Genomic DNA, 27,961 nt, shown 5'->3' with positions numbered 1-27,961 from the left:
CCTTACTATATATGTGAACCACCAGTTTGGGCTCCAGTGGCTGCGTTGCACACAGTTCTTGGCAAGGTTCTTCTTTTTCCAGCATGATGATTCAACTCTTTCCTAGTAGGAAAATTACTAAGGTTTGGCAGGTTAACTACTCTCTCTTCACCAGGCAGTGTTGCCTATAGGATACAGAGCTTATCTTTTCCACACCAAGATGAAGCAGAACAGATTACAGCACTGCTACTGCAGCAGATCATCACCACTATGTCTAACACCCACACTCAAGCAGCATATTAACATTATACCCTTTGATATAGTTCCCTTTTAAGTTGCTGGATAAATACAAACCCTATTTTGTTGCTGAAAATAGCAGCTTCATGTGTTTAGCGTATTAGTGCATGAAACATGTAGTAAGCAATATTTGAAATAAGCAGTGAGCAAAGAAAATCTTTGTTTCTCTCACAGGAGCATCTACTCTGCCTCTGTAACGGCACATTGAGTAACTTCAAAAATATCAAATATTCCATCATGGAAGGAAGGAGGAAAACACCTGCACCTGCCAGAACAAGGGCAACAATTTAGAGTACAATTTCTCTAATGCCTCTCACTCCCCCATCACAAGACTGAGGTCATCCTGCACAGCATGGAGAAGGCTGGGTTCAAGGCTGGGTCTCAGCAGTACAACAGAACAGGACACTTACAACAGTACTTTCACTAACACCTCAACAGCAATAGAGCAAGAACATAGAATCATAAAGATTGGAAAAGACCTCTAAGATCATCCAGTCTAACTATCAGCCCAACATCACTGTGCCACCAAACTATGTCACAAAGTGCCATGCCTACACGCTTTTTGAACACCTCCAAGGATGGAGATGCGCCACTTCCCTGGGTAGCCTGTTCAATGCTTCACCACTCTTTCAAAAAGAAATTTTTTTATAATATCCAATCTAAACCTCCCCTGATGCAACTTGAGGACATTTCTTCTCATTCTGTCACTTGGGAGAAGAGACCAGCACCCACCTCTCTACAACCTTCTTTCAGGCAGTTCTAGAGAGCAATAAGGTCTCCTCTTCTCCAGGTTAAACAACCCCAGCTCCCTCAGCTGCTCCTCATAAGACTTGCACTCCAGACGTTCACTAGCTTCACTGCCCTCCTCTGGATATCCTTCTTCTTCAGTTCCTCTCAATTTTTACCATTATGCAAGTTCCTCATAGAGCTGAAAGCATACACACTGCCACTTGCTTAAATATAGCTGTTTTGCTGTTTCAGTATCAGACCCTGCAAATTTAAGTGTGATATTCTAGAAACTTAGGGATGTTACCCAAAACAACTCTGAGGCTTTTATGAGAAGACAAATTGAGGAGTTGAGGCAAAGGAGTTTCAGGTGAGAAGCAGATGGCTTATGTTGCCCAGCTGTGTTATCAGTTCTCCACTTAAGTTCAGAAGGAACCAATTACATCTTGAACAGCAAATACACAAGCTCCATGATTACTTCCATGGGATAACACTGCCTCTGCTAATTGCCACAGAAGTTTCCACTGCAGGTATTACATGGTCCCAAAAACTGGAATTTCTCCAGCATTGAAAGGTTAGAGCTTGTCTGAGCTCTGGAGGGGATGAGAAGCAAGCACACTATTTTACAGTCCACTTATCTTTGACCCTAGAGCAAGAGGACCAGAAAGTAGACTGGTACATGCCTCTAGCTTTTACTTAGCTTTCACCTGCTCAGCACCCAGGGGTATGTAGAAGCATTAGCTCTTAGGACAGAGAGCAAAAACACCAAGACTTTCAACCTGTAAATATCTTGAAGAGCAATTGCCAACCTTGTTTCTCACCTCCTTGGCTCATGAGTTGAGGTGCGCAGGAGGCCCCGATTTGGAGTAGCACATAAACTGGAGCACATCACAGAATAGACAGGCAGGCTCTAGCTCACATCAGACACTAACAGGCCTAGGACGGTGCCTTGACAGGTTTTAAAGTCAAGTCCAGACGAGATAATGGTCAGAGAAGGCAAAAATGCTTCTCTAGGAACTGCCACTATAATGTAACTGAAAGCTGAATCATGTCTTACTTGACTAATCTTCAGTAAGTTGAGTCAGATGTGTACATCCATGAGGAAAAGAAGCTCCTTGAGCAACAAGTAAAACCAAACATTAGTGTGTACCCCATTACTGTTTCTTCCCCTGCAGTGTACCTACATATACATTGGTCAGTAAGCTCCACAAATACTTTGACATGCACTATTTAGACACAAGAATTACTTGAGGCAAGCAATGTTTAGCATAATTTTATTTGCACAAGAACTTCAGAATCATTAAGGTCCAAAACCCAATTTCCAAGAATGACAAGTGAACACCACAGTACAGAACAGCAGATAAAGTTATTGTGACCAATCTCACATTTGGGCTCATCACAAATCCAAATATTTCTAGTACCTTGTTTTGCCAGCTCAAAACAAAAAACCAAAAAAACCAAACAACTCACTTCTTCCAAAAAGGTATGAGACAGATTTTCCAAGAGCTAACTGCTTTTAATAGTAAAAAATATGATAAACACAGAAAATAAAGGCCTTTTAAATTTCAATGGAAAGTGCAATTTTAATCAGAAAGAGATAAGCCCAATCCAGACATTGAAGTGAGTGGCCACCTCTTCTGATACGAGTGAGGAAAAAAAACAGAGTGCTCCAACCATTCCCCCCCTAAAGCTTCTACAGCTACAGCCCACCTTATAACTAGTTTTCATTGAAATTAAAGAACATATATGAAATACTCCACCATTTGTTAAATATAGTGAAGTATAAGACTTCGTTGCAAACGCTAAAAGTATCACTATCCATTTGGTTTTCCTGATGCCCAAATTGGACCAAGCTGCCAGTGACTCTGGTCAACTTATTGCTTATTCCTTTGCCTAACAACTATGGTAGCCTGACTGAATGAGTCAAGTGAGAGGGACAGTAAACAAGGACTATCAGTACAGTGGCAGCTTAGAATCAAAACAGTTTGTCCAAGTTCGCTTCTAAGAGGCTTTTCCTGAAGCACTCATATAATGATAAGCAGAGATCACTACCATTAGTAGTTATTCTAGTCATCAGAAACCCACAAAGCCTAGGCACAGAACACATCAAATGCTTAACCCCAGAACTCAATCCCAGAATACGGGTCTAAGTTTCAAGAAAAAGCTTTAGGTATTTGGACTAGACTTAAATATTACCTACTGCTTTGTAGACAAGATACTATTCTTGTTAAAATGAAGTATGAGGATCTTACAAAAAAAGTGGTTACTCAAAAGCAAGCAGTAGTCTTCAACCTCCAGCTTAGCGACTGGCTGAACTAGCTGAGGACAAACACAGCAACAATTAAGTCTTGAGCTTAGGAAGCCTGGAGTATGCTTTATGCTACAATTTTTCAGAGTGACCACAGATCAGCACAGGGATTTTACCAAAGTGACTAAAAATTAGTCTAATACTAGGTTTCCTTGGTAGCATCTTCATCAAGTTAAAAAAAAAAAAAATCTATCTTACAATGAAGAAGTAACACAAACTGTAAGTCAAGGGGGACTTGACAATAAATATTGACAACAGATGCTTAACCTCAGACTGGCTTAGCTCAGAGCTTATAAGCCACAGGAAGAAAACAGCTATTTTAAACCACATGGTCCAATTTACTAGAAGCCTAGTCCTGAGGAATAATGCACTGATATAAGACTTGCAGTCTAGTGTTACTGCAGCTTTGTTTTGATGCCACTGCCCAGAGGGAATGCATCACAGTAATAGTCTGGAGTACAGTAGTCTCTTACCTCTACTTGACACACAAGTAAGGAGCAGAGGATAGGGCTGGTTTGCAGAGGCATCGTTTAGTACTGAATGGAGTCAGAATGAAACAGGCACCTCAGTCTTGGCCTAGGGTCATCACTATCCACTTTCACCTAGCACTCATTATTATGTTACTCTTTGCTACAGGGGCCACCATAAACCTGAACCACACTGCACACCCCAAATTAAGCCTCATGCAACATCAGGCTGCCAGGACAATTTAAAACAGAAAGGGTAGACTGCTTGCACCACAGTGATGAAAAGTATTGGATATTCCAGCTCTACCTGCCAATACAGGATCATGTTGAAGGGAATGATACTAACAGTGTCTCATTAATTTTATACAGTAGGGCCAACGCAGTAGGTAGCGTGCAGCTTCAGACTATTCAAGTGCTTGGCATCCAGCGGGTAGGCTACAAAGCATCAATATTTCCAACACGACAGAGCAACTTCAGAGCCAGACAGGGAAAACAGCAGGTCTGCAAAGCTTAAACCCAGGAAATCAGCTGTTCAGAGAGCAGCCATTCAACATAAAGCTTCCTTAGAGGCCTCAGCAACAAGTTACATTAGCAAAAACACAATATTTATGGCAGGTAGCCTAAATCCTCCAAAGCTCCATCTCAGTAAAAAACCTTAATGGACTTCTTTTTTCTAGCACTTTCTTTTCCAATAGACGCACTTAGCATGATGTTTAGCAGCTAAGGCATTCAAATACTAGTAAAAATTCAGTCTGTCTCAAGCTTGTGAGGACTTCTCCAGAGCATCTGACCACTTCTTCGACATGAGCCAAGGCATGATAACAGTTCAAGATCAGCCATAATATCACACAAGACAAATACAGGAGTCTAAGCTATTTGATGTGCAAAACAAATATGTCTCTCTCAGCAATGCTTTACTTCTGCAATAGGTATAGCTTAGGTTGGCTTTGAAAACAGTAATTTCAGAGGTGATAGCCATTACATACTCTATTTGCATGCAGAAGTTACTCATGCCTAGGTCAACATTCCATCAGTAAGCTCGCACTAAGTCAAACACCCATGAGAACATTGGCATCGTGTTAGTTTTTAAAAAGCCTTCCAAGAAGCCAAAGTCTTGGGTAAGAGACACCTTGTTTGTAAGCCACATCAAGCCCAAGCCACAGCTGATGAAAAACGCTGGGTTCACTTTCAAGTTCAGCTACTTTGGCTGACTACTCAGGAAGCCTTTAATGAAAGAAACAAAACACAAAAGACAATACATAGTCTATTTACTACTGAAGTTGTTTACAAGACCCAAAGTCTGAACAAAAGAGAAGCCTCACTGCTTTATTGAAGCAGTCTTTATGAAGCAGTTATGAGAAGTGAGAGAATCTGCAATGTAACTAGAAGGTTTTGATCCTATGAGGAACAGGCAGTTTTCTACTGCTATTTAAGTGCTGCACTGCTACTGTTTTCCACCTTGAGCAGCAACCATACATTGGTGTTTCACTTGCTTTCTGCTTTACCACATAAGCTTGTTTGATCAGGCACTTGGGTCTCACAGGTTTGTGAAGACAGCTAGAAGTCATAAAAAAGGTTTAACAAACATTGTACCAGTACATATTAAATAGCTCTAAGATTTGCCTTTCTAATCTACTTCTCTGGTTAAGCAAAGGAAACTCAAGATCACTTGCTATGTGTATTTTACTACTGCAATTCAAAGAAAATCATCCACTTAATATACCAGCTTCTAACATCGCTACATATGTAACCAGGGAATTTTTAACCTTCCTTATAAAGCACATAAAGCAAGCTCAGTTTCAAAGCAGCAAGTTCAGCACATACCCTTTAGGAAGGTCAGCCCCCTACACCTCCAAGGGAGTACATACTCTGGAAGAGGCTCTTCTGAAAACAGGGCAGACTTTCACCACACGCAGCCTCTGTGGAGAGCATTGCTTAAGGTTTCTACACCTACTCAAATGTGGGGTAAGTTAAAGAGGAAGAATTTAACCACTCAAAATACTACCTCATACAGTGACCAAGTGATAGTGATAAACCAGTAAGTTCAACCCTTAAGCAGTGACAGAAAGACAAGCCTTCAGGACCTGCCTGAAGTTGTACAAGAAATTAATTTCAGGAGGCACTTCAGGAGTTTATACAGTGGCAGGAGTGCACACCATCCTGCAACTTAGTAGTTTGGGGGTTTTGAAGTTTTTTTTTTTTTGCTTGCTGTGGACCTGTGAGGAAGAAAGCTAAGCCAAACCTCAGTTTAAGAGCTGTGCTACTTTCCAACCATGCCAAAAATTGTTTTGAAAGATGCAGTCAGAAAGGCTTTACCTTGAGCCTGGATTTAACAGCATTTTCCCATCCTAACTATTCAAACTGTGGTTCCAATTCCATTTAAGGCTTCAAGTCTTCGCTTCAGAGATTTATCACATTTTAGACTCCATTTTGGTGCATTTAGAGATGTCACCTTCCAAATTTTTGTAGTCAAGAAAAAAGTTAGCCAGCTTATGATTTAGAGATAGACTTACTAACCCATTTTCAACTTCCAAGAAAATAATTTCAAACTTGAGGCAGGACCATACATCCCTAGGTACTACATGAAACAACATTTAGGCCCTCTACGAGACAGACAGTATCCATACTGTTACCAGTTCTACACAGCCAGAAATAGAAGTAGAAATGGCCCAAACATGACCCAAGCCCACTCTCGCACAATTAGTTCAATAGAAAGTAAGCCAGAACTGTTACTGAGGAAGTGTAATGAGATTAGGCAATAGGAAGCAGAGCTCTGCTGCTGTTCCAGGAGTGGCTTCTGCTTTCCTTAGGACGTTTTACAGACTCTTCTCTATTGAAGTAACCCAGTTTACTGACTACTCCACTTGGATCACGTTAACAGCCACTGAAAGAACTAGACAGAGTTTTACAAGTACTTCTCTTAACACCTGGCTGCTGGTTCTCGTCTCCTAATGAAGAGGTAATAAAGCTTCTTGGCATTTGTAGATATATTCTGAAAAGTTCATAGCAGGTCACCTGGTGGCATATTCCCACTGCACACCAGGAAAAGGACAGTCCAATGCAGTCATGTCTCCATTAGAAAACCTCCAAATGACAGTCATTTCTTGTCTATATATACTTAGCATCTCAGCTTTCAATAGCCTCCACTCAGGAACGCTCGAGTGAAGCGATCAATTGCAAGGCAACCAAGTAGGGTAGGACTGGCTGTAGGGCACAGAAGCATTTGCAATATAATAATTGCTGAAGTTTACATCACTAACATAAGGTGCTGGCTGGTAATAACAGGTAACATTAGTGGCATTAGGGATGATGTTTTGTTCTGCCAGCACTTTGAGTGCTAGCAGTGAAATCAAGTTGAGAGTCTGCCTTCGCTCATGTCCCATAAGACAGACTGTGCTCTCATTCACTACCCTGCGCAGAATCATGAGGTAGTCATATTTGCTCCTTTCATCTTTGGAGAAGTGGTTCTGGAGGTAGGTCTCTAGTTTGCGCTGCTGATCCAGGATGTCTGGGAAGTCTATGAAGAATCGGGAACACATGTAGCGCTCTAATGTTTTGATCTCATCCTTATCCATGGGCCTGAAGTCTCGTACTAAGAGGTTACTATACTTCAGGAGACCACCTCCTCTGATCTCTTCAGGATTTTTGGTAGCTATCAGTTTGTTCTGGAGGTGATCAAAAGCTGCTTCAAAGTCTCCATACATGCTCTCCCCAATCACAGTTGGATGAAAGTGTTCTGACATGGGAGCTTGCGAGTAGTCATAGTAAAAGAGCAGGGAGTCCAGTATGATTTGGAAGGAGTCCACACTGAACTCAAACTGTCGTCGTATGCATTCTACAAATTTCAGCTCCACATTCTTGCCATGTTTGTTGGAAAGCGATATCAAGCTCCAACGGTCAGACTCTGTATATACTTTGACCAGCTTCTGGATGTAGGCTTCCTTCAGTGTTACTGGACTGATTTTTAGCTTGCTTACTCCTTCTGGCAAGAAATTCAAGAGGGATCGCAGCACCACATCTCGAACCAACTGAAACTCTGCCTCACTTGGAAGAGAAACTTGAAAAATGAGATCCAGGTCTTTGCACCCCAGCCCATTATCCTTGACCAGGACATGACCAGCTGCAGAGCCATTCAGACGGACGTCATGTACCACAATGCCTGCTTCACTAAGCCTACTCCGAACAGTCTGAACAATGTCCTTCAGAGTGATCTTCAGCGTTGGGAAGTTACCTCGGCCATGGATTGGAACCACCTCTGTAAGAACCTCATGCAGACGGCTGACCTGCTCCCAGTTCAGCACACTGCAAGACATGCAATCTGTGTTACTTCCTTGGCTTGCCATCTTAAGGTTTTTCTTCTCCAAAGAAACTGTAGGGAGGTGGAATAAGAAAAGACAAGTCAGACTTTTACATTTCCTACACATATCCTATGTTCTGCTTTTCTGTCTATACACAGATAGAAATTAAAAAGAAATAATTCTATATGCTAATGATTATCAGCAAGCCTTTCACCTGAAACGACGCTGTCCTTCCCTGCTGATGCAGGCAAAAAATTCAGTTATCATCCCTTTTTTCTTGAGGCAACGTTAAGTACTCCAAAAAAGCAGTTTGTGTCACAGGGAAATATCAGAGGTGACACGTAAGCTTTGCCCAAGTTTAAGATCATCTGCAGCACCAGCTGAAGCCAGCAAGAACTGCAAAGCACTTCTGAAAGTCAAGCTTTGAACTTGTTTCATTATACATAAAGTTCAAACTGTGCTCTCAAACTGACACAGTGGAAGATGCTCAGGTGTTAGTTTCAGGGCTTAGACATCCAGACTACTGCAAGCACTTTAATTATGCCAGAGATACAAGATTTCTTCCTGCTTATAGAAGTTTTTCGTTTCTCAACCATGCAGCATCTACCACTCACAGGACAAAGGCCAAGTACATCGTGCTCCTGCAAAAAGCTATAGCACTTCAGCATCCTGGACAGAATTTCAGCAGCACAGTAAGACAACCATGGCAAGGGGGCTGGATCTGGGTGATCTTTAAGGTCCTTTCTAACTCAAATCATTCTATGATTCTATGACTCAGATACATTGCATATTCAAGCTACTTTTTGGGGAAATATTCATACTTGCCCCTGCCTTTTGCTCATTTTATTCATACTTGCCCCTGCCTTTGCTCATTTGCAAGCAAACCTGCAGGAGCTGGCATATATTCAGATTACATGTACTTCTTTAACACCAAAAATCTCACTTATCAAACTTGGTCACAGCCTCATCCAAGCTTCTGCACTTGTTAAATCTTGACCAGATTATTCTCTTGTGCTTAAGTGGCTTGGGTTTTGAAGTATGCAGATACTTACATATGTTCCACAGTCACACCACTCCAACTGGTATTAATACACTTTTCTCTTTTTAAACATTCCAGGTTTCTATTGTGGCCAGGTGCTTCCTGACAGCTACAGAATAATTGAGGCCTCACCTTCTTCAGCTCCAAGTATTTGTGAAGACTGCAGCTGCCAAGGTCAGACTAGACAGACTTAAGCCAGTTAACTCTTGCCTATCAGGAACTGTTTAAAACTCAGCCGCATAGTTTCCTAATATGCATCAACATAGTGCATGGAATGCTTTTTAAGCAAGATTCAAAGTGCAGCTGTTGTCATTTCATGCCTATCCTCCTCCAGCTTTTAATTTTTGAACAGCTCATTTGAGCTGTCACCTCCTACAGGAGTCAAATCCTAGACAAAACATACAGCAAGGTAAAAATGCTCCTGCAGAAATGATTTCTGCCCTTGAGCACGAGCTGCTGCCTTACAAGCTTTGCTGCTGTGGATCACATCAGCTCCAATAGCACAAAACAAACCTATGATTCGGAAGATGATTAGTCCAGGACAAATCAAGGGATTCTTCAAACTTGATCTTTCAGGCCACAATGCAACATAAACCCAGAGGCACCAAGCCTACCAGCACCTGCTCTCAGGTACTTCAAGCACATTTTCATCTTAAACACTACATTTTCATTAAATCCTTCAGATTACTTAAACAGTCTTCCATGACTTCTTTTTCAAGCTGCAAGTGCTTTCAGCTATGACCTCTAAAAGCACTCCTTCCCTTTCTACCCATTTGCAGTCTTTTCAGCAGCTAAGACAACACTCGCAGCCCACCCAGCAACCAGAAAGGACTGGGAGCAGCGTTTCCCACTCCACACACTTGGTTCTGCCTGGCCAGTCTCATTTAGGAGAACAACAGGCATTGCTACCCTTGTTGGGGGAAGTATTTCATTTCCAGGGAAGAGTTTAATTCACAGGCTTGTCAGCTTATGAAGCCTCCCACCCCCAAACAACTCAGACGTTTGCCTACTCTGCAAGATTTACATTAGTGACAACAGGATCTCAGTGACTCTGATGGCCTCGGGATGCAAGCAGTTTGCATGCCTCTTGCTGCATAGAATCATAAAACGGTTTGGGTTGGAAGAAACCTTAAAGATCATGCAGTTCCAACCCCCTGCCGTGGGCAGGGACACTTCCCACTGGATAAGGTGGCTGCAAGCACCATACAGCCTTGCCTTAAGCACCTCCAGCGATGGGGCAGCCACGACTTCTATGGGCACCCAGTGCCTCACCACCCTCACAGGAAAACATTTCTTCCCAGCAGCTAATCTAAGTCTCCCCTCCTCCAGCTTAAAACCACTAGCCCTCATCCTCGCCCTGCACCTCCCAGTACAGAGCCCCTCCCCAGCTTTCCTAAGCCCCTTTAAGTATTGGAAGACTGCTATAAGGTCTCCCTGGAACTTCCTCTTCTCCAGGTGGAACAACCCCAACTCTCTCAGCCTGATCTCACAGGGGAGTCACTCCAGCCCTCTGATCATCTTCACAGCCTCCTCTGGACTCACTCAAACAGATCCACATCCTTCCTATGCTGAAGACTCTAGATTATCATTCACTGGGAAGAAAATTACTCTGAAGCAGAGATATGGAAGAAAATAACTGCAAAGCAGAGATAGTCACCACCTATTTTTAATAACAAGAGCAAAGAGTATCGTAGCTTCACTTGGATGCAGACCTCAAATCGGAGGCAGAAGGAGAGAGGACAAGGTGCCTTAGCCTTTATCCTGATGAAGTGCAATACCCTGCACCAGGTGATTTCCCTGTAAGACACAGAACTTGACACAATACCTAAAAACTTTTTGCCTATAAAAAAACTCTATAGGCAGCCATACATGCAGCACCCCTGTGACACCACCATAGAGCTACAAGAGCTACCCAAACCCCCACTGCACTGAAGGTGGAGACGCTCCGCTGCCTCTAAAAGCTGTTTCTCTCTCTCCAGTGATACTGAAAATGCCAGTAAATAAATGCTAAGACTCGTTTTGGAGTTTTAGAAATCAAGTGCCCATTATCAGGGCTGGGTAACACAAGGAATGATAGCCATCAATCGTATGCAGCAAGAGCTGGGACAGAACAGATTTCTCAGTTACGTGCATATGGATGTATTCTCCCAGATGCTTTATGCACATTCTCTTACTTTCCAAGGACTCATTTTAATGTTATTATGAGCTTCACAACAGCCAGATCTCTTGCTGATTTGGAGCTCTGGAGCCAGCTCTGCCTGACCTTGCGTTTGAGCCAGGGAAAGGCTGCAGACAGAGGGGATTGCAGAGGAAGAGACACCTGTTCAGCACAGACCACACTGAGCACAAGGCGTTATCAGCTCCAGAGGATGAGCAGTGTCTGGAGAAACAGAAAGAAAACACGCTCTCAGAGGGACATTCTCTCTGACTTTCAAGAAAATGCAATAGCTTTGATATAATTTAACTCTACTTTAGCTTAAATCAAAAATATCCCACAGTTTGTAACACAAACCTCTTTTATCACAGGCAAAGCTGGCTCCAAATTCGCAAGTGATTTGACTGTAGTGAAGTTCATAATAACATTAAAATGAGTCCTTGGAAAGTAATAGAACACTTGTAAGATTTCGGGGAGAATATATCCACACGCCTGTCAGTGGGAAACCCATTCTGTCCCAGCTCCTGTCTGTCTGCACACGATGGATGGGGAGATCACTCCTCGTGTTGCCCAAACCTGATAAAGGGTGTTTGCTCTCTGAAACTCCAAAACGAGTTTTGGAGAGTTTATTCCTCGGCGTTTTTAATATCAGAATAAACCCTGTCTAGAAAAACTCTGCCTAAAAGAAAGTACTCTCTCAGAGGGACACTGTCTGCCTTTCAAAGAACACCATTCCTTACATGAAACGCCGCTTTAGTCCAAATCAAAGACATTCCCCTTTTTGACGCAGTGACCGCCGCTCGGATCACCAAAGCCTTCCCGAGCGCTTTGCCTTGAGGCGGTTCCCCCCTGTAAGCGGCCCCCGAGGCAGCTCCGAGCCTCTCTCACCATCCTTCCCCGGTCCCACCGCTCACCGGTCAAGCTCAGCCGCGCCGGACACCCCGAGCGACCGCGACAGCCTCGAGCGCGCGCGCCCCACCGTCCCCACCGCCACCGACCCTTTTATCGCCGGCACCGCCGACACGCCCCGCCCACCCCAGCCGTTCCTCAGCTACGCCCCGCCCTCTCCCGCCCACGTCCCGCCCACTCTCCCGCCCAGCCTCGTATACGCCCCGCCCACTCCCACATAGTCCCCACCCACTCCCTCACAAGCCCGCCCACTCACCATCCTCCCCGCCTAGGCCCCGCCCATTCGCAATCACGCCCCGCCCACATGCCCCTTTCCGCAGCTGCGCCCCGCCCACTCCCACACGCGCTCCGCCCCTCACCGCATGCCCCGCCCACTCAACACAATCCATTCCGTGCTACGCCCCGCCCACTCCCTATTCTTCCCTGCCTACGACACGCCCACTCCCAAACACGCCGCGCCCGCGCCCCAGCCAACCCCACCAACGCCCCACCCACTCCTGCCTACGTTCCGCACACTCCCCATTCTGCCCTCGCTACGCCCCGCCCACTCTCCCACACCCCATCCATTCCCCAGCTACGCCCCGCCCACTCCCAACTACGCCCTCCCCATTCTCACCCACTCCGCACACGGCTGAAGTGTTGAAACAGTGCATGAAAAACACAGCTGATGGGCTATGAGAGGCACGGGAGACATGGAGGAGGGTGGAACTGCTGGACAGGAAGCAATGAATAACTTGAAGATATAGAGTAATAAAATTCACAGAATCATAGAATAGTTTGGGTTGGAAGGGACCTTAAAGATCATCCAGTTCCAACCCCCCGGCCATGGGCTGGGACACCTCCCACAGGGTCAGGCTGCCCAAGGCCCCATCCAACCGGGACTTGAACACCTCCAGGGATGAGGCATTCACAACTTCCCTGGGCAACCTGTGCCAGTGTCTCACTACTCTTATCATAGAATCACAGAATCACCAGGTTGGAAGGGACCCACTGGGTCATCGAGTCCAATCATTCCTAACACTCCCTAAACCATGCCCCTCAGCACCTCATCCACTCATCCCTTATCGTGAAGAAATTCCTCCTTATGTCTAGTCTAAATCTGCCTTTCTCCAGTTTATTCCCACTGCCCCTCGTCCTGTCACCACAAGCCTTTGTGAACAGTCCCTCTCCAGCTTTCCTGTAGCCCCTTTCAAGTACTGGAAGGTTGCTAAAAGATGTCCTCAGAGCTTTCTCTTCTCCAGGCTGAACAAGCCCAACTCTCTCAGCCTGTCCTCGTATGGGAGGTGCTCCAGCCCTCTGATCATCTTTGTAGCACTGCTCTGGACCCGTTCAAAGAGTTCCATATCCTTCTTCTGTAGAGGATTCCAGAACTGGACACAGCGTTCCAGATGAGGTCTCACAAGAGAGGAATAGAGGGGCAGAGTCACCTCCCTCGATCTTCTGGCCATGCTTCTTTTGATGCAGCCCAAGATACGGTTGGCCTTCTGGGCTGCAAGCACACTTTGCTCGCTCATGTCAAGCTTCTCATCAATCATCACTCCTAAGTCCTTCTCTGCTGGGCTGCTCTCAATCACAGCGCTCTCAATTGGTTGCCATTTAATAATACAAGGCTCAAGGTCATGTGCTGCTGGGATAAAGAATCATAGAATCATTAAGGCTGAAAAGGACCTCTAAGGTCATCCAGTCCAACTGTCAGCCCAGCACCGCTGTGCCCACTAAACCATGTCCCAAAGCATCACATCTACATGTTTTTTGAACACTTCCAGAGGTGGAGACTCCTCCACTCCCCTGGGAAGCCTCTTCCAGTGCTTCACCACTCTTTCAGCAAAGAAATTTTTCCTGATATCCAATCTAAACCTCCCCTGGTGCAACATGAGGCCACAGTTTCTGCTGTAAACCCTCAACAAAAGAGAAAAGAAAGGACCTGGGGTATTTTGCTTTTGTAGGATAATCAGGAATCAGTAAAAGAGGAAAATCCAAAACATCCTAGGAACAGATTAGTTGACAAGTTTCTAGTAAAACTAGAAAAAGTATTTACAAAGTGTTGGGAAAGACCCGGCACATCTGTTGTACTCTTTGGTTGTACACGGGCAAGAAAGAATTAAAATGTGAACACACACAGAGAGGAGCCAACCTTGTAAGAGGAAACTGAAAAGTTCCTCTTTGTTGAGCAAACACAAATAGACTTGCCTTGTTTCACAAACAAAGCCACAGCTGAGCAGGAATATGAGTGGGTTGGTTCATTCATTTATTTTTCTCCAACAGTGCACCACTGGGATAAATAACAGGAAAAATAGTTATATATATTAAAGGATGACATCCGCAAAAGAATCAGATTCAAGGCAAGTTACCATCTCTTTATCCAATAAGATAATCATTAATTCAGAACATCACAGGAGGGAAGGAGGGGAATGAAATTTGTTTCAAGATTGAAAAAAAAGTGTAATATGATTGTCTGAGGAGTTGGATGTAAGGATCCATATCTCTGTCAACAGATATTTGAGATTTTTTCCTCTGTTTCTAAACTGGCATAACCACCAGTAAGGAAATCTCTCCCTTAGAGGTCAAAAGAGCAAATAGTCTTCCTTCTTATGAATATCTCTTCAGCAATATTTCTGCCTGAAATATTACTGTTTTATGGCAATAACTGATTATTTTGGATAGTACATTTTTCTGTTGCCCTACAGGCAAACAGCAATTAAATTACAGGTTGACATATATTTTCTATTTGCAATATTCATTAGGTATCACTGAAGGCAAAAATAAACTGCAGCACATACTGCTGTTACAGATGTTAAAATATGAATAAAAGGTTCACGCTTTACATTATTTGTTTACAAGTTCTTGTTTCACAAAAAATGTAAATATGAAGAGATGTCTCAATTATATTTTAAAGATCAGACACTTGAGGTGTTTTCTGTCTCTTCTGATTTGCAGACCTTGAGTATTTATCAGTGGAAGTGCAGCACTCTCTGTAGTGAATTTAACCCTCGTGACTATACACTTGTTCTTTTTAATCACTTTTCATTGGTTCCACAGGAAGGGGTCGTGGGATGGAATTTTGAAATGCCATTTAAAGCCTCCTGGACCAGTCTCCTGGGCAAGTTGCAGGAATAATGAGGAATGCATCTTTGAGTAATGACTGTCTAGGAGAATGAGCCCATTTCCCCCTGAGGAGAGCCAGCCTTCTGCTATCCATCTGTCTGTGTCTGTGCGGTGGATTACAGTGCCATGAGGATGGAAAACGTTGAAGCACAAAGCCCACAGGCAAGACAAGAGATTAAAAACCAAGGGTCAGTTCTCGAGTGTTTGGGCTGCCAAAGAGGCTCTGACATAGGTCCAGATCCAGCTTCAGGGTACAATCTTAATGTTTAACCTTTCTTTAGGACTGCCTTCCCCGCTGTCTGCTGTAACTCTGAGTCTAGGGAGAAGTAACTGATGATCTAATCTTTGCACTCCATCCTTTCCCTGAAAGTGACTGGGATACAGACAAATCCCTGCTCTGAGGCACTGAGCGGTGGCAGCCACAGCCCTCCTCTGCCCTTGGATAACCACCATCTCGCCCTTCTGCCTCTGCTGCTCCATCCCTTATCTCCGTCCCTGTCCCCAGCACCTCCTCCCAGCTACAGTCCCTCCTCTCCTGTTCTGCGTGTACTCCTTTTTTGGAATACACACCACGGGACCTGTTTCAAAGGGAGGATGGGGAAGGAAGAAGGACCAAATGGCTCTTGGGATGGCAGTGTGACAGTGGGGAATAGGGTCTGGGAACTGCCAAAAAGGGTCTAGGAGCTGCCAAAACAAAGGCAAGTGTGGAGTTTTGTATGAACATAGTACAACTTGTTCATTTTAATCCAGGGCAGCAAATTTGGCAGAAGAAACACACTTAAAAACTTGTAAGTCAGCTCAGTGACCTGGCACTGTCAGATTAGTTCCTTTATGTGATGCATTGCTGAACGTAATGGGTCACTATAAATCTTGGTTGCTGCAGCTGCTAAAGCCATAAAGTGAAGCAGAGTTACTAATGCACTGCAGTAGTAGCTGTCATGCTCTGTTCTGTAATTGACCGTCAAATCTGCAGTTGGGAAACTCTTCTGTTTTGTCTGACACGTGGAGTAACTGCATGTCTGCGCATGATGAGAGCATAGAGACAGGAAGGAACATCCCACCCACGTGGGGTTATGGTGAAATTCTCCTGCAGAGTATCAGAGTGAGACCCTTCCTCTGCTAATAGCTGCCTTTACAAGTCTTTGAGGTTTCCTGTGGGGATTTGCAGCAATCCTTCCTCCTGATATATGGGTAAAAGTAGGCACACAAAGTTCAGGACACACAGGAAACAGCATTCTTTCAAAAATCTGAGGTAAAACTTGCCACTAGAAGGGCAGCAACAGCTGGGAACTTCCTGGTCCAAGGAATGATATGCTACCATGTAGGGCTTCCCAGTTCCCACCAAGGTCTGAGCTCAGCAAAAGGCAAGAGATGCTCCTCAAAGAAGTAAGAAATGCCACCAAGCCCCTTCACCACAGGACCTGTGCAAACTCCTGCTGTGTTTAGACCTGAGGAGGACACAAAATCCCAGAGCCACTGTATCTCTCATGAATATCTTTTTGTAACATGTCCTCGCTCATTAGGCTTTCAACTGCTTTGCTGCATGCCACTTTCGGCAACTCAGGCTGTGGGCTGCAAGCTTTTTTTCTCATGAACCCTCTGTTGTAGATGCTGAAAACTGGGGATGCAAGTGGATGAAAAGCTCAATGTGAGCTGACAATGCGCGCTTGTAGCCCAGAAAGCCAATTGTATCCTGGACTGCATCAAGTGTTAGCAGCAGGTCAAGGAAGGTGATGCTCCCTCTGTACTCTGCTCTCATGAAACCTCACCTGGAGTTCTTTGTTCAGTCCTGGAGTCCTCAGCACAGGAAGGACATGGATCTGTTAGAGTGAGTCCAGAGGAGGGACATGAAGATGATCAGAGGGCTGGAGTGCTTCGCATACAAGAACAGGCTGAGAGTTGGACTTGTTTAGCCTAGAGAAGAGAAGGCTCTGGGAAGACCTTATAGCAACCTTCCAGTACGTAAAGGGAGCTACAGGAAAGCTGGGAGAGGCTCTTTATCAGGGAGTGCAGGAATAGGATGAGGAGGAATGGTTTTAAGCTGAGAGTGAGGAGACTGAGATGAGATCTTAGGAAGAAATGTTTTCCTGTGAGGGTGGTGAGGCACTGGCATAGATTGCCCAGAGAAGTCCTGGCTGCCCCATGGTCTGGAGGTGCTCAAGACCAAATTGGATGGGGCTTTGAGCAACCTGGTCCAGTGGGAGGTGTCCCTGCCCATGGCAGAGGGGTGGAACTGGATGATCTTTAAGGTCCCTTCTGGCCCAAACCATTCTATGATTCTATGAAAACTGTTTAAAAGCATGAGGGAGCAGAACCATTTGAATGTATGACAAAATACGCAGACTATATTCTTCCAATAAGGAAGAGGGGCTTACACCTCAGCTCAAACTCCCAGCACTTTTGCTTCCATAGCAGGAGATTCAGTTTTGCGGATTCAGTGTGCTGTGAAGCCCAGGAAAGCCCAGTATTTTCTTCTCTCTTATGAAGTAGCGGGATAGACACATGCTGAGATGGAATGTGCTCACTGGAGGGAGTAGGCAGCGGTCGGTCATCTGACTTGTTTTTCCCTTGCACCTGAGCTTGCCCCAACGGCTTAATTAGTCACATGGTTTCCTGGAACCCAGGGGGGGGAAACGAACAGTCAAAAATTTTGGTGATACAGCAGAAGAAGACAAAGGCTGAAGGGGGAAGCAGAGGTGGGGGGAGAATGAGGGTTTGCAAATCAGACAGAAAAAAATATTTACTCTATTTTGGGAGTCATGAGCAACTCAGGACGCATCACCTCAGGCTGCAGGTGGCAAAAACAGCAAAGAGGGGTACAAAGAAACAGTGAGGTTGTGCAGGGTGTGCAGCTTTGGTTGTGTGAAACCCTTTCATGCCAAGCTACTCATGGGCTCTGCCCCACAGATTTTGTACTTTTCCCTCACTACAGATTTTCACTTTGAAATCAGATCTTTTTCACATTCTCTTGTCATCCAACAAGAAGAAGCCAGTGAGGAGTGTATTGGTTACACCACGACGTGACCAACTCCCTGGGAGTCTGCATCTGCGAGCCCTACCTCTTGCCTCTGCCACTGGTTTTAGTTGCAGGTGATCCTGTTAGCCCCCGACAAATCACAGACTGGAAAGCTAACAGAGATGATGTCTCTTAGCAGTGATTGGACGAGGCGTAACGGTTTTAAGCTGAGAGAAGGGAGATTTAGGTTAACTATTAGGAAGGAATGTTTTCCTGTGAGGGTGATGGGGCACAGGTTGCGCAGGGCAGTCGTGGCTGCCCCATCCCTGAAGGTGTTCAAGACCAGGTTGGATGAGGCTTTGAGCAACTTGATCCATGCCCATGACCTCATCCAACCTGGGTGGTTGGAAGTTGGTGATCTTTACAGTCCTTTCTGACACAAACCATTCTGTGATTCTATGATATAATCCCTGTATAATATACTCTCACCATAAAACTCATAGCCCCTTCAAGAACTTGCACTTGTCTGCAGACTTTCTTCAAATCTCCCACAAGGTGGATAATCCAGGGTTTCTCCAAGGTAGTTTGCTGGAATTATTAACTGCTTTCATGACTAAAGGTCCATACACAGTTTGGTCTAGTTTTAATTTCTGCCCACCTTTCTTTACAGTATACTTTTTTTGCTTTGTTAGATTATCAGGGGTTTTATTGAAAAAAATACTATATTTTTTAAAGGCTTTTTAAACAGGCCCTTTGTTTCTAGTTGGTGGCAGTGACAACTGGAAAGGAGGTTTCACACAGGTAATGTAGTTTGATAGCTTAAAATAATCTAAATGAAGGCTGTCAGAGACTTCCCATGCTCAGATACACAGTCACACCCTTTCCTTTGGGTCAGGTTTATGTGATTTAAAACTAATCCATTCAAAGATGGGATTTGCCTTTTGCTGGAGCAGCTTGCCAGCTGGGCTGCTGCACAATCACACATAAGCAAACATGGGAGGTGAAGCAGGATGACAGCAAACTTTAAGCTGCAGTGGACTGGCAGTCTCAGAAGTCTTGGGGCCCATCTAAACTACAAAGATATGTCTCGGTCTGCTCAGTGGGCCACCAGCACCACACGGAAACTCTACAGCTCTGGAAAGGGCTGTCCTGCTGTCTGTCACCCAGTGAGACTGACAACTGGTGTGTGGTCCCTGCTGACACTGGTGAGGGAGTCCTTGAAGAGCACATTGAGAGCATCTTCAGTAGGATCTCTGTGGTGGCCCATCCATTCTGCAGCATGACAGCTGCTTAATCCACCTCTGCTGCAGGAAAGGGTAACAGTCTCCTTTCCCACCAGGTTTCAGACTCACCCTATCAGGTCAGAGGCAACTGCTGGTCTCACCTCCTCTGTGGCCAGCAGTATCTCACAAGGATCCAAGAGGTTTTGCCTACAGCTGTCTTGTACAGAGCTGCACAAGAACAATCCTTGCAGAGACTTTCCATCTCTCTTATCTCATACGGGGGGGGTAGGGCAAGATTACACACTCCACCTGGGGAGACAGCTTTATCGTAACCCTTTCAAATGAAATCTGACATTTTACCTCAGCTCAGAAACTTGCAAAGTCTGGCCAACACTGGGGAAAATTCGCAGCTACGTGGTAGACCCCTAAGGATAAAAAGGCTTGAGGAGAAAGTGAAGTGTTGGGGTCTCTGGAGACGAGAAGGAAAATCTAAGTCTGGTGATGTGCTGGGTTGTAATGTTTTGTAAAGGCGTCCTGCTAAGAGCTAAGGAAGAGTATCCTTATCTGTGGGTTGAAAAGCGAATGCTCTGTTTCCTTCCACCACAGAACAGACATGAATCTTATGATGAGCAGAAAAAAAAAGCGGTGGCACCAAGATTTCTGCACTGCCCCATGTTCTTCAGTGGTGTCACACATAACTAACCTTGGAATCAAGGAAGATCAGCAGAAGATATGATCCCTCTTGCCTACACCACATCAGATTTCAGTGCTGAATGCAAGTCATAGCTCAGTTAACAGTAAGACATCAGAATAAAAATCTAGATTTAATTATAATTCCTGTTTTGCAATTCAAAATCTACTGGTTGCATGAGAGCTACTATAAATAGAGGAGTGGGTAAGCTTCTAAGACGTGCCAGACATTTGATTTTCAGTGACAGGAGCTTACTCAGATGTTTCAAACAAGGTCGGTAATTAATTATTTGGTCTGGCTTCCAGTCTAGGTTGCAGTGGGAAGTGTAACTCATACATAACACAGAAGGTTCACATGGATGCAAACCTAGTCACATTAAAAGGGTGCTTGCAGTTTGAATCCTGAATGAGAAGCCTCAATCTAGGAAGAGTTAAAGCTAACTGCTGTCAGCTTTCTTCTGCCTGTGGACCACCCTCCCAAGTGGGCTGTGGATGTAGACCTGTAACAGACCTTAGCAGCAAGCTGATGCATTTCCCATCAGACTTTCCATCTACTTGATTTCCTGTAGGCAAAGTCAGCTCAGATAGAGAATCCTGCTCGTTGCGACCATCCTGTGAAGCAGCTAGAGATCGCTCACCAGCTGAAGGCTCCTCCAAGCCAGTGATTTGCAACCACAAATCTTGATCCCAGTGTGACTTCCCCAGATAATTGTTCTTCTAGGCCTCCTTTCTGCACCACACTTGCCACTGGCATCACAGGACTGCTCTGAGGAGTGATGATAGTGTTGGAAAAATGTTAAATTAGCTGAAGAATTAGGGCTCGATTAAAATAAGATTAGAATTATAGGTTATGTATATTGTATTTAGCATTTGATATATATTGTTTAGCATTTAATTTTGTTGATCTTTATAGTTAAGTTTGTGCAGACTTTGTGTCTGTCTCTGTAGACAGTGACGGTTTTCTCACAAACCACATATAACCTTCACAAGTATGATTTTAGGGAGTGCTTAGAAAGAATGTACTAACAACCTTATCCGAGCAGAGCCTACGCTTTTACTAACAACCTTATCTGAACACAGTCTACATTTGTGAAGGCCAGAAGCATACCAAAGGCAGTCAAGTGAAGATAAAGAAATGCTGGTGTCCACACAAATGATGAGACAATCCTCAAATACATATGCATGAAGAAATGATGTAATCTGTTGAATATACATTAGATTGCGAAACACTTAAGGGTTAAATTGCGGACGTGCCGGGATCGTCTTGGAACCTGATTTGGGTTTGAATACCCCTGGTTCCCGGGGCCTCGAAATAAAGCACCACATATAACCTACCTGGAATGGTTATGTGTTTGTCTCTACGCTAACAGTTTTGGCGACCCAGATGGGACCTCGCGGGCATTGCTGAGGCGGCTCACATCGATCTCGCTCCAGCCGGCACCGAGTGATTCTCGGGGAGCCATCGACCGCGACCGACCTCCACTGCCCCCGACGGACCAGGGATATTGGTAAGACACAGTGCTTTATCAGGAATGGTACCAACTTTGTCAGGTCTTGTGCCTAATTGGGAATAGTACTAAATTTTTCTACAGGTCTTGTGCCTAATTAGGAATTGTACCAAATTTTTCGGGTCTTGTGCCCAATCGGAAAGGTACCATATTTTCTGGTCTGGTAAAAGCCTGCCTGTTAGACGCGGCGAAAGCTACGCTTGGTTGGGCTATGGAGCTCCAGAGGAAAGCCTAGGCGCCGTCTGTAAGACAGTAGCGAAAGCTCTGCAGGTTCGGCATCAGTGATCTGTTCTGTATTTTCAGTAATCTGTATTATTTGTAATCTGTATTATTCGTTTTGCAGGTTCGGCAACTGTATTCTGATCTTGTATTTTTTGGTAATCTGTATTATTCGTTACGTGGAATTTTGTTTAGTTCCTGTTGTTTGGTGCTGGTCTGGACTGTTATAAAATGCTGCCGATACCCAGGTCATCACCATTAGGGTGTACTCTGATGCATTGGAAAGAGGGGCAGTTTGGGCAAGAAATGCAAAAAAGGAAATTGGTTGAGTATTGTAATGTATGGTGGACACAGTATAATTTAGAGGATCTGGTTCTTTGGCCAGAAAATGGAACTTTAGACTATAATACCATCCTACAATTGATGCTATTTTGTAAGTGCGAGGGCAAATGGGATGAGATACTATATGTAGAACTGTTTTTTATTTTAAGAGGGAAAGAGGAATGGAAGAAGGTGTGTGGGATAATGGTTGTTAGTACAAAATCAGATGAGCAATGTGAGGGATGTGTGACTGAGAAGAAATGTATGAAATGTCTGGCAGTGGAAAATGTTTTGCAGCATAAGGAAGACGATGATTTTGATTTATTAGTGGCTCCATCGGCCCCACCAGCCCCCAGAGATACTGGAGTAAAAGGTGATGGGGAGGATGAGGTAGAAATAGAGGAACAGGAGTATTCCACTACCCCGGTATCTCACTGAACACGGCAACGGGATATTCAAGTTAGACAGCAGACACCCAGTGCTATATTAGCACCGCTTCGGCAAGGGGTTGGGGCAGAAGGACCCGTATCTGTTAAAGTACCTTTCACTCCAGGAGATCTGATGCTCTGGAAACAATCTGCTGGAACTTACCAGGAGAACCCGAGTAAAGTGGCACGAGTTGTAAAGATGATTCTGAAAACCCAGAATCCTGATTAGGATGATATACAGGTATTACTGGACACCCTAATGGACTCTACAGAGAGGCAAATGGTGTTGAGAACTGCCCGCGAGCGAGTTAGAGAAGATATTGGGGATTGTCACAGGGACAGTTGATCAGAATTTTCCGACTGAAGATCCCATGTGGGATTATAATACTGCAAGAGGAGTGGGAAATCTGAGGAGATACCAGGAGTGGATAGCTGTTGGAGTACAAAATGCTATGCCAAAAACAATCAATTGGTCAAAACTATATAATGTCAGGCAAGAGAAAACAGAATCCCCGTCTGCATTTTTGGAGCAGCCTTAAGAGGTAGCGAGGAAATACACAGATTTAGACGTAGAAAAAGAGCAAGCTAAGGTGCAGCTGGCCCTGATTTTCTTAGGGCAGTCGCAGGATGATATTAGAAAGAAACTGCAGAAACTGGAGGGCGCGGAGCTGCGTAATCTGGATAGGCTATTAGAGACTGCTTGGAAAGTATACAACAACCGTGAGAGGGAGAGTTCTCAAAGACAACAGCGACATCTACTGGCGGTGGTGCAGGGCAGGGGCCAGAACAATCCTGCAGGTCGAGGTAGAGGAAGAGGCTCAATACGGGGACGAGGAAGGGGGGTTGGATTTAATTGCTTGTCTAATGACTTAGGATCAAGGTTGAATAAATTAGGCATTAACCAATGTGCATATTGCAAGCAGGAAGGACATTGGAAGAATGCGTGCCCATACAGAATGAGGCAGAATTTGCAGCCAGGAATCCCATTTGGAAACACCGAGGTGGCCGAGGCAATGGTTTTGGGAGACTATGAGAATCAGAGCTGACTAGAATCGGGAAAGGATGAACCCCTAGTGAAAGTAAGGTTAAGGGGAAAGAAGTGCAATTTTTAATAGATACTGGTGCAACATACTCAGTTTTACATGATTTATGTGTACAGATAGGGAAAAGGACAACTACAATAGTGGGAGCCACAGGGAAAGAGGAAACCCGGCCATTCATGCAACCCCTGGAATTACTATTAGGAGGAAAGAAAATATGGCATGAATTCTTGTATATGCCTGATTGTCCAATCTCCCTGCTGGGACAGGATTTGTTATCTAAATTAAATGCAAGAATTGTCTTTGAGGATGGAGAATTAATTATGCAAGTTCCAGAATCAAAGTCAGGACAGATACTAGTGTTGAAGGAAAATCCAAAAGTTCAAGTACCCAGAGAGGTAGAAGAGGCAGTGATCCCTACAGTATGGGAAACTCATATATCAGGGAAATCGAAAATGGCTCAACCGGTAGTAGTAGAATTGAAGGAAGGAACGAAACCAGTACGCATAAAACAATATCCCATCAAATTAGAGGCCCGATATGGAATAGTGAAAATTATTGAAAAGTTCTTAAAGTTTGGAATATTAGAAGAATGTGAATCAGAATATAATACCCCAATTTTTCCAGTAAAGAAACCAAATGGAGAATATAGATTGGTACAGGACTTAAGGGCTATTAATGAAATCACGAAAGATATACATCCGGTAGTAGCTAACCCATACACATTGTTAACATCTGTGAAGGAGAAATACAAATGGTTTACAGTAATTGATTTAAAAGATGCCTTCTTCTGTATTCCCCTCGACAAAGATAGTAGGAAATTCTTCGCTTTTGAATGGGAGAACCTGCACAGTGGACGAAAAATGCAGTTGACATGGACAAGGCTTCCACAGGCATTCAAGAACAGTCCAACGCTTTTTGGGAACCAGCTGGCAAAAGAATTGGAATCATGGACAATGCAGGAGAAAGTTCAGGTACCGCGATCACAATATCTTCTGCTACAATGTGTGGATGATATTTTAATTGCAACAGAACACAAATCAGTATGTATCCAAGTGACAATTGAAATTTTAAACCAATTAGGCCTTAATGGGTACAAAGTCTTGAAAGAGAAAGCTCAGATTGCCTGCACAACTGTATTATATTTGGGTTGCGAAATAACACAGGGACAACGACGATTAGGAACGGATCGTATTAGAGCAATCTGTGCGATTCCAGAGCCTCAAAACTTACATGAATTAAGGACATTTTTGGGTATGGCAGGCTGGTGTAGGTTGTGGATGTTGGATTATAGACTCATAGCAAAACCTCTATATGAGGCACAGAAGTCACCAACTTTCACCTGGGAAGGACCTCAGAAGGAGGCCTTTAAGAAATTAAAAGAAGCCCTGACTAAGGCACCGGCATTAGGCCTGCCAGATTTGACTAAGGACTTCCAGTTGTTTGTCCATGAAAGGCAACGGCTGGCACTAGGGGTCTTAACGCAGAAGTTGGGAAGCTGGAAACAACCAGTAGTGTACTTTTCTAAACAGTTAGACCCTGTGAGTGCTAGCTGGCCATCATGTTTGAGAGCGGTAGAAGCAACGGTGATTTTGATACAAGAAGCCAGAAAATTGACTTTGGGAAAGCGTATTGAGGTATATGTACCTCATATGGTGTTAACTGTCCTAGAACAAAAAGGGGGGGCATTGGCTTTCCCCTAGCAGGATGATGAAATTCCAGGCGGTATTGACCGAACAAGATGATGTAAGCTTAAAAACAACTAATCTGTTAAATCCAGCAGCCTTCTTAGGAGCACCTGTGGAAGATGGCCCTTTGGAACATGATTGTGTGGAAGTTATTGAACACACTCATGCAACAAGGGCTGACTTGAAGGATACCCCACTTGAACAGCCTGATCAAGAACTTTTTATAGATGGAAGTAGTTATGTAGAAAACGGGACACAATATGCCGGGTATGCGGTAACCACACAAAACAGGGTAATAAAAACAGAGGCTCTTCCTGTAGGAACTTCAGCACAGCAAGCAGAAATAATAGCTCTCACGAGAGCCTTGGAATTGAGCAGGGATCAACGAGTAAATATATGGACGGACTCAAAATATGCATTTGGAGTGGTTCATATACATGGAGCACTATGGAAAGAACGAGGACTCCTATCTTCGCAAGGTACGAATATAAAATACCAAAAAGAAATTCTGAATTTGATAACTGCTGTGCAGTTACCCAAACAGGTGGCGATCATGCACTGTAAAGCACATCAAGGAGGAGATTCCAAAATAGCTGAAGGAAACGCGTTAGCGGACCGGACAGCTCGACGGATTGCACGACAAGTATCAAATATGATGGCCTTAATACCCACGAAGGTAAGCCCTTTACAAAATTATTTAACGCAGAAGCCGAAGTACTCGGAGGAGGACGAGAAATTAGCTAGACTAATAAAGGCCCAGTTGGGTTCAGATGGATGGTACCTAACTGCAACTGGACAAATGATTGTACCACCTACCATTATGTGGACATTTTTACAGACGGAACATCAGAAATGTCACTGGGGAGCAGAAGCTTTAGTGGCGTATTTAAAGCGCAGCATAATCTCGACACAGATGTTAACAATGGCAAGGTCAATAAATTCAAAATGTGAAATCTGTTTGAAGAACAATCCGGTAGTTAGAAAAGGAATAGAAATGGTACATATCAGAGTAGGTATGGAACCGGGTGATTATTGGCAAATTGATTTTGTAGAATTACCTAAAAGTCAAGGATACAGGTATTTGTTAGTTGGGGTTGACACTTTTTCTGGATGGCCGGAAGCCTTTCCTTGTTGCACCAACCAAGCTAAGGAGACAGTGAAATGGCTGCTGCGAGAGATTATTCCAAGATTTGGGGTACCCCTAGGCCTATCTTCAGAGAGGGGACCACACTTCGTAGCAGCTATAGTTCAAGAGGTAAGCAAGATGTTAGGAACCTCTTGGAATCTCCACACACCGTGGAGACCACAGTCAAGCGGACAAGGAGAAAAGATGAATCTGACAATTAAGCGGCAAATCAGTAAAATATGTCAGGAGGCTAAAATTCAATGGCCACAGGCGTTACCAATAGCACTCCTAAGAATAAGAATTAAGCCAAGGAGTGGGATGACAGTAAGCCCTTATGAAATCCTTTTTGGGAAACCATATGAGGCGCCACAACCAAATCTAAATGTGCATATAAAAGGGAATCAAGATGTATATAACTATGTACTGTCTCTCAGTAGAACTCTGACGCGGCTACGAAGTGCCCTGATCTGGAACCGTCCATTATCATTAGAAAATCCAGTACACGAAATTGAGCCAGGAGACCAGGTCTACGTTCAAGATTGGAATGAAGAACCACTGAAAGAACGGTGGAATGGACCGTACTTGGTGCTACTAACAACATTTACTGCGGTAAAAGTAAAAGGAATTGACTGCTGGATTCATTATACAAGAGTGAAGAAAGCTCCCAGGAACTGGACAGTAGAACCAGTAGGACCGACTAAGCTTAAATTGAAGTGCACATAAAATGTCGAATTTCATGTATGGTACCTTAATTGTGATATGGCCTTTTGTACCTATCATTTCTGTGGAAAAGGATATGACAAAAATCATGAAACAAAATGAGGATGCCACTCTGTTCAGGAAGGTCGAAACCATGAAAACACTACGAATAAAACGAGCGGTTACACAAACAATCCAAGTTTTTCAGGAAAATCCAGAAGAAAATTTGATTATAGGATTAATCAAAGATTTTGCAAAAATGCAAAATACTAGTCGGATTACTGCATGTTTGCCAGTACCAAAAATGGCAGAAGAACCGATAAAATGGGGAATAATGACCTTTCCTTTCCCAAAGAAGGTTGGGAATAATACAGTATGTAAACAAGAAACGAGAGTGTTACAAGTGAAAAAAAAACAGTATATAAGGCAGCAATGGAAATTTCCAGGAAGGCGAGAAGATTGTTACAAATTACCAAACTACCAGTTTGTCCAAAGTACTTCAATATTTAGCTTCGGAGACGTGGGGTGGTGTACATATGACGTGGTTAAAGAAATCATAGCCCCTCAGGAGAGGAAGGAGTGGGTATGCCAGGAAAAGGGTGGGCCGGAATCAAAGTGGGATACAGTTTGGTCGACTAGTATTTTACAAAAATTTCAATATGGAGGTGACACACCTTGGTGTTTCAGATGGACAGGGAAACAGAGTGTAACAAATAATCTAACATTATTGGCAGTTAACAAAGTCAGCCGGGATATCATTGAGAGTGTTTCTTGGTGGAA

The 27,961-nt window shown here is 44.0% G+C and overlaps 1 protein-coding gene across 5 annotated transcripts; it reads right to left on the bottom strand.

Annotated features, from left to right (window-relative positions):
* Positions 1–2,264: 2,264 nt before the first annotated feature.
* On the bottom strand, positions 2,265–12,291 carry TENT5C (terminal nucleotidyltransferase 5C). Of its 5 annotated transcripts, XM_054062284.1 has the most exons (3): positions 12,184–12,230; positions 11,378–11,494; positions 2,265–8,146 (listed from the first exon to the last, which is right to left on the bottom strand). In XM_054062284.1, the coding sequence occupies exon 3, from the start codon at positions 8,118–8,120 to the stop codon at positions 6,948–6,950; it is 1,173 nt and encodes a 390-aa protein (XP_053918259.1). In that variant the 5' UTR covers positions 8,121–8,146; positions 11,378–11,494; positions 12,184–12,230; the 3' UTR covers positions 2,265–6,947. The 5 variants fall into 5 exon arrangements, with proteins under 5 accessions (XP_053918259.1, XP_053918235.1, XP_053918244.1 ...); XM_054062260.1 differs by lacking the exon at positions 11,378–11,494 and having other exon boundaries at positions 12,184–12,291; XM_054062269.1 differs by lacking the exon at positions 11,378–11,494 and having other exon boundaries at positions 12,158–12,240.
* Between the last annotated feature and the right edge of the window lie 15,670 nt (positions 12,292–27,961).

Source organism: Cuculus canorus, chromosome 1 (genome assembly GCF_017976375.1).
Source record: "Cuculus canorus isolate bCucCan1 chromosome 1, bCucCan1.pri, whole genome shotgun sequence".
Classification (NCBI taxonomy): Eukaryota; Metazoa; Chordata; class Aves; order Cuculiformes; family Cuculidae; genus Cuculus; species Cuculus canorus.
The sequence above is the reverse complement of the archived record's forward strand: the minus strand, read 5'-3'. Positions and strand labels throughout refer to the sequence as shown.